The sequence below is a fragment of the Lupinus angustifolius genome, chromosome LG10 (assembly GCF_001865875.1).
Source record: "Lupinus angustifolius cultivar Tanjil chromosome LG10, LupAngTanjil_v1.0, whole genome shotgun sequence".
Classification (NCBI taxonomy): Eukaryota; Viridiplantae; Streptophyta; class Magnoliopsida; order Fabales; family Fabaceae; genus Lupinus; species Lupinus angustifolius.
Window position 1 is genome coordinate 10,266,527 of NC_032018.1, and position 11,296 is coordinate 10,277,822.

The 11,296-nt window shown below is 36.6% G+C and overlaps 1 protein-coding gene across 2 annotated transcripts; it reads left to right on the forward strand.

The window, feature by feature from the left end:
- LOC109358707 (probable inactive leucine-rich repeat receptor-like protein kinase At3g03770) lies at nt 3,977-9,789 on the forward strand. 2 transcript variants are annotated; one of them, XM_019603109.1, is made up of 8 exons: nt 3,977-4,453; nt 5,060-6,407; nt 7,203-7,336; nt 7,512-7,752; nt 8,221-8,423; nt 8,552-8,604; nt 8,890-9,001; nt 9,210-9,789. In XM_019603109.1, the coding sequence occupies exons 2-8, from the start codon at nt 5,078-5,080 to the stop codon at nt 9,480-9,482; spliced, it is 2,346 nt and encodes a 781-aa protein (XP_019458654.1). In that variant the 5' UTR covers nt 3,977-4,453; nt 5,060-5,077; the 3' UTR covers nt 9,483-9,789. The 2 variants fall into 2 exon arrangements, with proteins under 2 accessions (XP_019458654.1, XP_019458653.1); XM_019603108.1 differs by having other exon boundaries at nt 3,978-4,453; nt 4,962-6,407.

Here is an 11,296-nt window from a genome sequence, read left to right on the forward strand (position 1 = left end):
CCATGTGAAGAATATCTGCAATATATTTCGATTGGGAGATTGGGAAAGAAGATAACCCCTAGGAGATGAGGCTACTTCAATTCCCAAGAAATATCTAAGGGTACCTAAATCCTTCATCTCAAATTGTTCTGCTAGTTGCGTCTTCAACTTTGTAATCCCATCAACATCATCACCAGTAATGATCATATCATCGACATATAAAGAGATGATAATGCAACCATGAGGAGTATTTCTGACAAATAAAGCATAATCATGTGGACTTGAAGAGAAGCCAAGAGAAGTTATCACAATAGAGAATTTCTCAAACCAAGCGCGAGGAGCTTGTTTGAGCCCATAGAGAGATTTTTGCAGCTTGCATACTTCCCCCGGATTATGAGAAACTCCAGGATGAGGAACCATATATATTTCTTCATGAAGATCACCATTTAGAAAAACATTTTTGACATCCATATGAGAGATATGCCATTGACGAACATATGCACAAGCAATAAGAGTGCGAATGGTTGTCATCTTGGCAACAGGAGCAAAAGTTTCTTCATAATCCATGCCATATTGTTGAGCATATCCCTTGGCAACAAGACGAGCTTTGTAACGCTCGATAGAACCATTAGACTTGATCTTGATCTTAAAGACCCAACGAGAACCTAGAGCACGTTTGTCTGGTGGTAGAGACACCATAGTCCAAGTACCAGTTTTGTGCAAAACAGAAAGTTCATCGTTCATAGCCTGCTGCTAAAGAGGATCAAGAACAGCCTCTTGATAGGAGGATGGCTCAGATAACCTGTGGAGAGAGGTCAAAGCAGAAGCAAAAGAAGTAGAATAAATGTTGTAAACAAAGTCAGGGAGCTGAGTGGACTTATGGATACGTTGAGGATAACGACGAGGAAGATGAGGTGGTTGAGGATGAGGATCACCAATCTGCAGAGGGTCATGGGCAGGCGGGGGGGTATGAGGAGCTTCATCCCTGAAATTCTCAAAATTAAAGTCATTTGGACCATCAATATCCGCAACAAATGGATCAATATGAATGAGATCAGACCTGGTAATGTTTTGAGAGTCAGATGGAATAGAATAAAAAGGCAAATGCTCAAGAAAAACAACATGACGAGAAATATACAATTTACGAGTAGAAGGATTATAACAACGATAACCTTTCTGACCATCCCCATAACCAAGAAAGACACATATGGCAGATCGAGGAGTCAATTTACTCCGTTCAACATGAGGAAGAAGAACAAAACAAGTGGAACCAAAAACCCTCAATGATGAATAATCAGGAGGATGACCATACAACCTTTCAAAAGGAGACAAACCTGAAGTAACAGAAGAAGGAATTCTGTTAATGACATGAACCGCAGTTTTGACAGCCTCACCCCAGAACTCAGAAGGAGCCGATGCTGACAGAAGCATAGAACGGGCTGTTTCAAGAATGTGACGATGCTTTCTTTCAGCAACTCCATTTTGTTCAGGGGTGTCAGTACAAGAGGCTTGGTGAACTGTTCCATCAGAGGAAAGCAAGTCAGAGAATTTGTTAGAGGTGTATTCACCACCTAAATCACAGCGGAATCACTTAATAACAGAGTTATATTGAGTATTAACCAAAGCACGAAAATGACAATAAATACCAAAGAATTCAGAACGATGTTTCATAAGAAAAATCCAACAATAACGGGTGTAATCATCAATGAAAGAGACATAATATTTTGATCCACTTTTAGTAGCAATTGGGGATGGACCCCATACATCAGAATGAACCAAATCAAAAGGTGCCTTAGAAATTGAAACACTTTTAGGAAAAGGTAAAGCAGAAAACTTGGCAAGTTTACAACCACAACAGTCAGAAATGTCATTTGGTTGTAATGATCCTAAGACTCCCGTTGATGTTAAGTATTTCAAACGAGGAGAAGATACATGACCCAGACGAGAATGCCATAAATAAAACTTAGAAGAAGACAAATTCAAACGAAAAGATGATAAATCAACAGTAGGAGCTGCAACATGTGGAAGCTTCAGTTCATCCAAAATATAAAGCCCCCCCTGTCTATGGCCTGTCCCAATCAGCCTCTTCGATTGAGGATCCTGCACATAACAATGAGTTGAGGAAAATAAGATTGAGAAACCAGAATCACACAGTTGACTAACAGAAGCAAGACTTAAAGTGAGGTTAGGTATATAATAAACATCAGAGAGAGATAGTTTAGGTGTAGAAACAGAACCAACTCCTTCCAATAACATAGGAGTTCCATCAGCAGTCATAACAGATACACAGGACGACTTATGTACATATGTAAAAGATTTAAAGTCAGATGACATATGATGGGACGCTCCAGAGTCAAGGATCCATATGGAGGATGATATACCTGATGAACCAGCAGAAGACAGACCTGCATTAGGAGAGACTGACATAGCATTGGGCTGAGATGCAAGAAACTTCTAAAATTGTTCTACCAGGTCAGACATGTTAAACCCAAAGTGAACCATCCCAAGGGTGGCAGATGGAGAAACAACAGTAGCAGCAGCAACATTGGAAGATTGAGATGTGTGCTGAAAGTTCCTGTATTTCGATTGAGGCGGACGCCACTGAGGTGGTTGATAAGGTTGCTCCTTCTTCAATAATTTTGGACATTGAGCCTTCCAATGACCCTTTTCCTTACAGAAGCTACATTCATCATAATTGACTCTGCCTTGAGATTTTCCTTTCACAACAGGAGCAGCAAACACAGAGGGGCTTGGCAGAATCCCTTTGTCAACAATTCCCTTTTCAGAGTGGGACTTCAAACGAACTTCTTCAGCTAAAAGTTCATTAACAACAGAGTCAACAGATGGCAGAGGAGTGCGATGCAAAATGGAACCACGTAGGCCTTCAAAATCATTCCGAAGAGCCATCAAAAACTGTACTAAACGCTGTTGTTCCCGGCGATCAGTGTACGGTGTGAATGCTTGCAATTCTGCAGATTCAGTGAGTGCCAATTGGTCCCAAAGATTAGTCATAGCAGAATAAAACTCTTGGATGCTCATGCTATGTTGTTGGAGAGCTCGAATATCAATCTCTAACTGATATTGTTTTGCAAAATTGGACTGCACATACAATCGTTTAAGGTGCTCCCAAACCTGAGATGCTGAATCATATTTTGCAAGTTGAAAACCAATAGATTGCGAAACAGAATTATTAATCCAAGTAATAATTTTTGAGTTGTTCTTCCCAAGTTTCTAACTCCTTTGCATAATTTTCAGTAGCACTATTTGTTTGTAGGTTTAACAAAAGTTCCAGAAACATATCCCACATTCGTTTACCAATTAGAAAATTTCTCATCACATAACTCCAAAATGCATAATTAGAAGATCTATTTAGTTACACACTAATGGATTGCAAAGAATCGTGTCTTTCAGTTGCCATAACTAACAAGCACAACAGCAGGGAAATCGAAATGCAAAGGGAAAGAGAAACAGAAAACCTGAAAAATTCGCTCAACGAAAACTGCGAATCTGAAACTGAGATCTCCGATCTGCGAAATGCGGAGGCTGATCTACCACTACAAAGAAGAAGAAAAGTTGATGGAACCCAGAAGCATGAACAGGATCTGCGAAAAATTTCGAATCGGGGCTCCGCCCCGAACCCCAAACAAGTGGATCCGCGAAAACTGTGGCCTTAGCAAACCTTGCTTTTGATACCATGTTAATCAGCTGCATAGGAAGAGAGAAGGGAGAGGAGAAGAAGAAGAGAGAAGGGAGAGGAGAAATGCAATGTGGAATTAATGATAGAGATAGGGCCAAAGGGCCAATACATAGGAAGTTAGGAAAATACAAAAAGACAAGACTACCCTTTACTAATAACTAAAATATATTTAACAGTTGTGTCATTTGTAAGTTGTAAGTATAGAGATAACATGGTTGTGATTCTAATGTTGTATGTAACATGAGGGACCATGCCAAAAAAGCTGAAGTGAAAGAAAGCAAAAGCTTACCAATCCCAAAAAGTGAAAGCTTATGTTACTGAACTCTAAGCCAAGAAAAAAAGTACAATAATTGTTCCCTAAACCAAATCTTATGGACTCCACATTCTTATATTAAATAATCATTTCATAGTATGGGAATGAACGAATAAAGGGTTACCTTCTCTACAAGAATCTTTCTTTTTTTCTTTTCCTTTCAAGCTATCTATGGCCTCCTTTAGAGTTTAGGCCTTGTAGAGAAAGAAAAAATATCTTCTCAGAAAAAGAAGAAAAACAAATTAATGAAAAAATGTGTGAATTCATTTATGACTGAGAATGATGGAATTGGAAGTTTGTGAGTTTTGTACTCTTATGGCATTGTACAAAAAAAAGCTGATACTAGGAATAAATGGTTTCTATGCTTCAGTGGGATTTGGAGACTTAGTATTGGTAAGTTTCTGAATGTGTAGTTGGAAAAAATTGGACTTTTGTTCAACTGGGTGGCTTAGCAATTTCTGAAGGTATAAGTTTTTGTTTTCTTCCCATTTTTTATATTTAAGTTTTGTTTTCTACCCTTCTTTTCAAAAAAAATTATGTTTTAAGTTTTTGTCCTTCAGATTTTTATTTGGAGCAAGAACTAGATGTGATGAAAAATTTAGTTTTTACAATATGGGGTTGTGTTTGTCTGGTTTTTGGAGGATTCAATGGGAACTTTTTGATGATTTTAGGAGCAAATGATGAATATCTGTAACTAAAAATATCAGATTTGCTTGGTTTTGGTTGAAAATCATTTAACACTGCTACATTTATGGTACTAATGGTTTGTTTATTCAACTTTTTGTGGATTCTTTTCATGAAGTTGAGTTATAGCAGAACTTTTCTAACTGATTGTACTTTTTATATTGATTTTCCTTGAAATAATGAATATCTTTTAGGCTTAATTCCAAATTTTGAGTTCATTCACTCTATGGATTTTTTATTTTCCACTTTTATGTCTGTATAAATTAACATGCCTTCTTGTAATTTCAGGGATTCTATCTATGCTCCCAAGCTTAAATTTTTTAGAAAATTTTAATCTTTCTCAAGAACTTTGTGAGATTATAACCGATATTCTCTTACTCATTCAGCTTTTGGTTCTTCATATCATGACAATGTCAAAGAGAAACCATTCTTCATTGCTTCTATTTTTTGTTACTATTTTACTATATATCCATCATTCAGAGGAACTTCAATCTTCACAATCTCAGAATCTTCTAAGAATTCAAAGGCTATTGAACTTTCCTTCTGCTCTAAGCAACTGGAATAAGAACACAGACTTTTGCGGCATAGATTCAAGCTTTTCTGTCACTATAGTATGCTATGAAGGGAACATAACCCAACTGAACATAATAGGTGAAAGAAGAACTCCACTTCGAAATTTCTCTATAAATTCCTTCGTCGCAACAATGGTAAGGCTTCAAAGTTTGAAAGTCCTTACACTTGTTTCTCTTGGTATATGGGGTCCATTGCCTGGTAAGATTGCCAATCTGTCATCACTGGAAATTGTTAATATGAGTTCGAATTTTATACATGGTTCCATCCCTTACGAGATTTCGACGCTTTCAAATCTCCAAACACTCATTCTTGACAACAATATGTTTTCCGGCCAGCTTCCTAATTGGTTTGGTTTAATTCCAGCCTTAAATGTGTTAAGTTTTAAAAATAATTTGTTCAATGGATCTCTACCGAATTCGGTCGGTAGGTTGGTGAATTTGAGAATTCTTTCACTTTCACATAACCAGTTCAATGGGACAGTACCTGATTTGAGTAGTTTGAAAAATCTGCAAGTGCTGGAACTGGATGATAATGCTTTTGGACCTCAGTTTCCTGGGCTTGGTAACAAGTTGGTTGCTCTAGTGCTAAGAAACAATAGGTTCAGATCCAGTATCCCTGCTGAAGCGAGCTCATACGATATGCTTCAGAAATTGGATATCTCATCGAATACATTTGTGGGGCCATTCCCACCAGCATTGTTATCACTTCCTTCTATTACTTATCTGAACATTTCTGGGAATAAATTAACCGGGTTGCTTTTTGAGAACCTATCTTGCAATTCCGAACTCGATGTAGTTGATTTATCTTCAAATCTTTTGACTGGGAGCTTACCTAGATGTTTAGTGTCAAACCCCGGGACTGTTTTATATGCTAGAAATTGTCTTGAGAAACCAAATCAAGATCAGCAGCCACAGCCCTTTTGCCACACTGAAGCCGTAGCTGTGGGAATATTGCCTGACAGAAAGAATCATACACAAGTGTCGAACGTATTTCTTTCAATCGGCATAATAGGTGGGACTATTGGAGGTGTTGCACTTTTTTTGCTGATTTTCTTTCTTATTAGAAGAGGAAATGCCAAAAGCAAAATAAAGAACCCTCAAACAAGATTGATTTCAGAGAATGCAGCTTCTGGATACACCTCTAAGTTGCTTTCTGATGCAAGTAACTCTCTTTCTCTCTCTCTCTCTTGTTGACATGTTTGCGCAAAAATGGCATGTGCATGATCTATCTACTTTGTACACATGCATTTCTCCATCCACATGCAGAGTATTTGGAAAACTCTGAGACATGCACAAGTCTATTGTCTAGCCATTAGCATCACCATCACCTTTAAGAATAAGACTTTTGTGTTGTTACTTGCCAAAGAAAAATTAAATGCCCAAATTACTTATCACTAAAGAAAAATAATGGAGTTACATTTTTACATGTTTGAACTATGTTATTTGGACGGAATTCGGGAATTTATATAGATTACTTAGTTTACTAGGTTCTTGCCTTCATGGAACTATAAATTTGCACAGTCTCTTTGTTGCAATAGCTGCATAGTGCCTTTGATCAACAAAAGTTGGTTTTATTTATTAGCAATACACTATGGACATATTTTGCAAAATAGAGATGGTGAGGAGAAACTTATTTTAACCTAAGAAATATAAATTAATTTCTTTATTGCTGAAATATATACCTCAGCTGGATATAGGAAACACATAAATCCTTAGATATAGCTGAATAGAAACTGTCTCTCACATGAAAACTGCAGGCACTAGAACTTTATTATTGTATATCAGCAGTTGAATGAGTTATAAGAGCCTTTCTTTAATAGTGAAGCCTAAAAACTGGTTGGTAATAGTTTCTCGGCGAAGATGATATGGAAAAATCATAATTCATTAAAATACATTTCTATGAACCCTTCTGACTTTAAAGATAGATAACAAAGATTTCTTCTTCTTGTACTTAAAGGGTACATATCTCAAACAAAGAAGTTCGGAGCCGTTGGGCTGCCAACGTACCGAAGTTTCTCATTGGAAGAGATTGATGCAGCTACAAACAACTTTGACAACTCTTCTTTCATAGGTGAAGATTCTTATGGCCAGGTATGCCTCATTCCTTAAATTAAATCAGATAGATATTGTCTTTGAAGCATGAACTAGTGATCGTGTTTTGATAAATTAAGCCTAAATGAAGGAAGGACTTTATCAGTCTTCCGGGTTTTGACTTTTGACTGCTACTACATTTCTTTGTAAAATAATGTGATTTTGTATGTCCCAGATGTACAGAGGTCAGCTGAAGAATGGTTTGCTTGTTGCTATTAGATGTGTAGAAATGAAAAAGAGCTACAGCACTCAAAACTATATGCACCACATAGAGCTGATATCAAAACTTAGGCATCATCATTTAGTCAGCGCTCTTGGACACTGCTTCGAATGTTCTTTAGATGATTCAAGTGTCAGAAGAATATTTCTTGTCTTCGAATACATACCAAATGGAACACTCAAGAGCTGGATCTCTGGTAATTCATGAACACACTAACTACTTTCTCGGGTGGGAGGGTGTAAAATGGTATTATTCTAACAAGAATTTCAAAGAAAGCATAGGGAAAATTCTCTAGAGGGCATTCCGTTAGTAGTAGTCACGAGTTCATTTCTCTTCTTCTACCTTTAGTGATCACTATGAATACTTGCATCAATTTATAAAGTTTTATTTAAGGAGGCATTACCATTAATATTTTCTGTAAAGCTGGTCATTTCAGTATCATGAAGTTGAATGGAAGATTGTGATAATAAAAAATCTGATAACGTCCACTTTGACTAGTTATTCTCTGCCTTTTACAAATAGAAAGTGACTCCAGGAACAACGGGAAGGTTGCATATACCCTCACTAGACCCCACTAAGTAGGAGTCTCGTGTACTAGATTACCATTTTTATACAATTATGGTATATGACTATTAATGCCTCGCATATCGATGCCATTTGGCAGGAGGGGATGCCAGAAAGTCGCTGAGTTGGACCCAACGCATAGGAGCTGCAATTGGAGTAGCAAAGGGAATCCAATTTTTGCATACAGGGATTGTTCCTGGTGTATATTCCATTAATCTCAAGATAGAAGATGTCGTATTGGATCAGAACCTTGTTGCAAAAATCGGCAGCTATAACCTTCCTTTGTTATCTAACATGGGAAAGGTATGCAGAAAATAATTATGCCTTCAATGTTTTTATGTGGAAACAGTAATCATAAGTTTCTTCTTTTATTTTTTTTCTTCATTAAATGTCTTCAGTTCCTATTGCTTCACCTTATCTTATCCTTGCAGGTTCGGAATGGAAGCTCTTCCAGTGGATTCAAAAATTCTAGCATTAATAAAAGGTGTGTTGTGATAGAAATTTAATCAGGTCTAGTAACATGGTTGTAACCTCTAGTAGTTAAAAATAGAACTCATCATACTGTAACTTTACCTGTCATGTGATATGAGTATAAAGGTCTCATGTATAAAATACTTCGGATACTTATAGACACACATAGGGAGCAACTTAGATTACAACACTGCTATCGTGAGAAATGAGATCAATGAATCTTGACTATTGGATTTATTTAGGATACTTACGATTAGATTTGCATGCAACCTCTTTTAAGCGAATTCTGCTTTTGCAGTGTGAAACATGAAGATAAGTCTGATATACATGACTTCGGAGTAATGCTTCAGGAACTCATTCTAGGAAAGACAATAAAGTCAAGGAAAGATGTTGATGCCTTTAAGGATCTGGTTAGAACATGGACTCTGATTCATTTCATGTGTGACATTTTATTTTTCCAATGCTTTCTCTAAATCTCCAAACACATTCACATGCTCACATGGTATCAAACTAAGGGATCATATTGCAAGAAAATGATAGTTTTCATTACTATATCATTTCAACATAAATCATTTGCAATTCTGTGACCCTGCTTCTGTTAATTGCATCATGTGGTAGTTGCAAGCAAGCATAGCAGCTGATGATGAAGCTCGGAGGAGCATTGTTGATCAAGCAATTCGTAAGGCGTGTTTGGATCAATCATTGAAGACAATGATGGAGATTTGTGTGAGATGTTTGGTTAAAGAGCCTGCAGATAGGCCTTCTATAGAAGATGTCTTGTGGAATTTGCTGTTTGCTGCTCAAGTACAAGATGCTTGGAGAGGGGATTCTCAAAGTAGTGATGGGTCACCTGGCTCACCTTTACAGCCTCCAACATTGACCTTTGATTAGTGTCAATCCACAGCTTTTCACTTTCTTTGTATATTTTCCTGTAAGCCTTGGGGCCTGTTTGCGAGTTGGTTATTGCTCAGCAATGGAGGGACGGGAAAGACTTCAAAGCCATGAAATACACTTGTGAGCTGACTCTCTAACCTTTCATTTCCTTCTATTCCCCCTCTAAACACCAACTCGCAAACAGACCCTTAGATATTAATTAATGGTTACAGCATCAGTATAGTATACGTTCTTCATGTTGTAACTCTTCTGCACAAACTGCTTACTTTCTAATAACAACTATATTGTCACTTGTCAGGGCTTACACTGTCTTCTTTTGGTATAAAGTATAAACCATTCAGTATATGGATACCACAAGAGCTCTGTTAGGAGTCCCACATTGAGCTTAACCCAAAAAGACTACTCTATTAGGTGGGAGAATATGATATAATATTAAATATGTTATTTTACTCAATGTAAGACTCCTAACAGGCTCATATTTCAAGATATTGATATGAGAATGCCCGTATCATAACAGTACAAAATATCTTTAAGAAAACATCATGATACTTGCTAGTATCATATCAGCACAGCAAAACATCTTAGGAAAGCAGCATGATACTTATACCCAACAAAGAAAAAACCATCATATCAATATTTTGCTGCATTGGAGGGGAAAGACAAACTATAAATAATTAGTCTCGAGAAAAGAAGATTGTGCACCGGTCAGTATAAAAGAGTCATGATGATATTACCAAGGAACGTTTTTATCAGCATATTTTTGCTTCTCATTTTGGTCAACATTTATATGTTAAATATCATTCTCTTTCAAGTGAAGTTTAAGTTTAATTGTGCCAAATATTGGTGGAACATATTCCAGCATTGTTGACATTTATGGAACTTTCAAATAGCTTCTTTTTTATTCAATGAGATTAACTTTTATGAGTATTATTAATACTATCATTAATGTTTTTTATTAAACTGGTTAAGATACTAGTATAGTATAGTGGTTCAACCAGTAGTTTACTAATTACACCGTGTATATCGGTAAAGTTAGATATACATATATAATATATTAACATTAATGTTGAAAAATCAATAAAAAACTCATTAAAAATTATTTTTAAATAAAAACCGGCCGGTATGACCAGTACGGTTGAATTGAAAATCGGCCGGTGTGACCAATATGATCCTTATGATTGCATGACTAGTATAATTATTGTACCGTACCAGTATTGGGACTGGTTCACCGGTTTACTGGTTGAACCGGCTGACACAAACCGGTTTTTATAACATTCTTTTATTAAAGGGGAACTCGACAGTGATTAACAAAATAGTTGTCATTATATGTTATATGTTATAGTTATCATTATTTTTTACAGAATCTTATCATTATTTTAATTATTTAGGATTTTGGCATGTAAACTTTGTGAGTATGTATGTACCTAGCATTACTCTAACATACCTTTTATTCGTTTCTAGCTAAAAGGATAATGAAAAATATATTGTTTTAGTGTTTTATTGAAGAGCTCATTTTTAACCAGTTCAGGTGGCATCTTTGCTCAGTATGGTGCAAAGTGATCTGATGAATAATGGATTTGCATGTGCAACTGCATTTCACAGCACAAAGCAGCAACAAAGCCTCAATGTAGCTTTGCAGCCAGGTTACTCCAACAATTAATCTGTTTCCACCAACCTTGTGAACATGAGCAACTTCAATCTTGGTTTTGACCTTGCAATGGAGACAGCACGCTTATGGCACAGCGCCTCTTCATCTTTCTCGGTTTTCTTCGTTCTCCCACCGATGAGGAAGTAAACAAGGGAAGAAAGTA

Coding starts and splice junctions, on each gene's coding strand:
- LOC109358707 (XM_019603108.1), top strand. CDS start 4,973: ATGCTCCCAAGCTTAAATTTTTTAGAAAATTTTAATCTTTCTCAAGAA. Junction 7,337..7,511: donor GTGAAGATTCTTATGGCCAG/GTATGCCTCATT, acceptor TGTATGTCCCAG/ATGTACAGAGGTCAGCTGAA. Junction 8,605..8,889: donor AATTCTAGCATTAATAAAAG/GTGTGTTGTGAT, acceptor CTGCTTTTGCAG/TGTGAAACATGAAGATAAGT.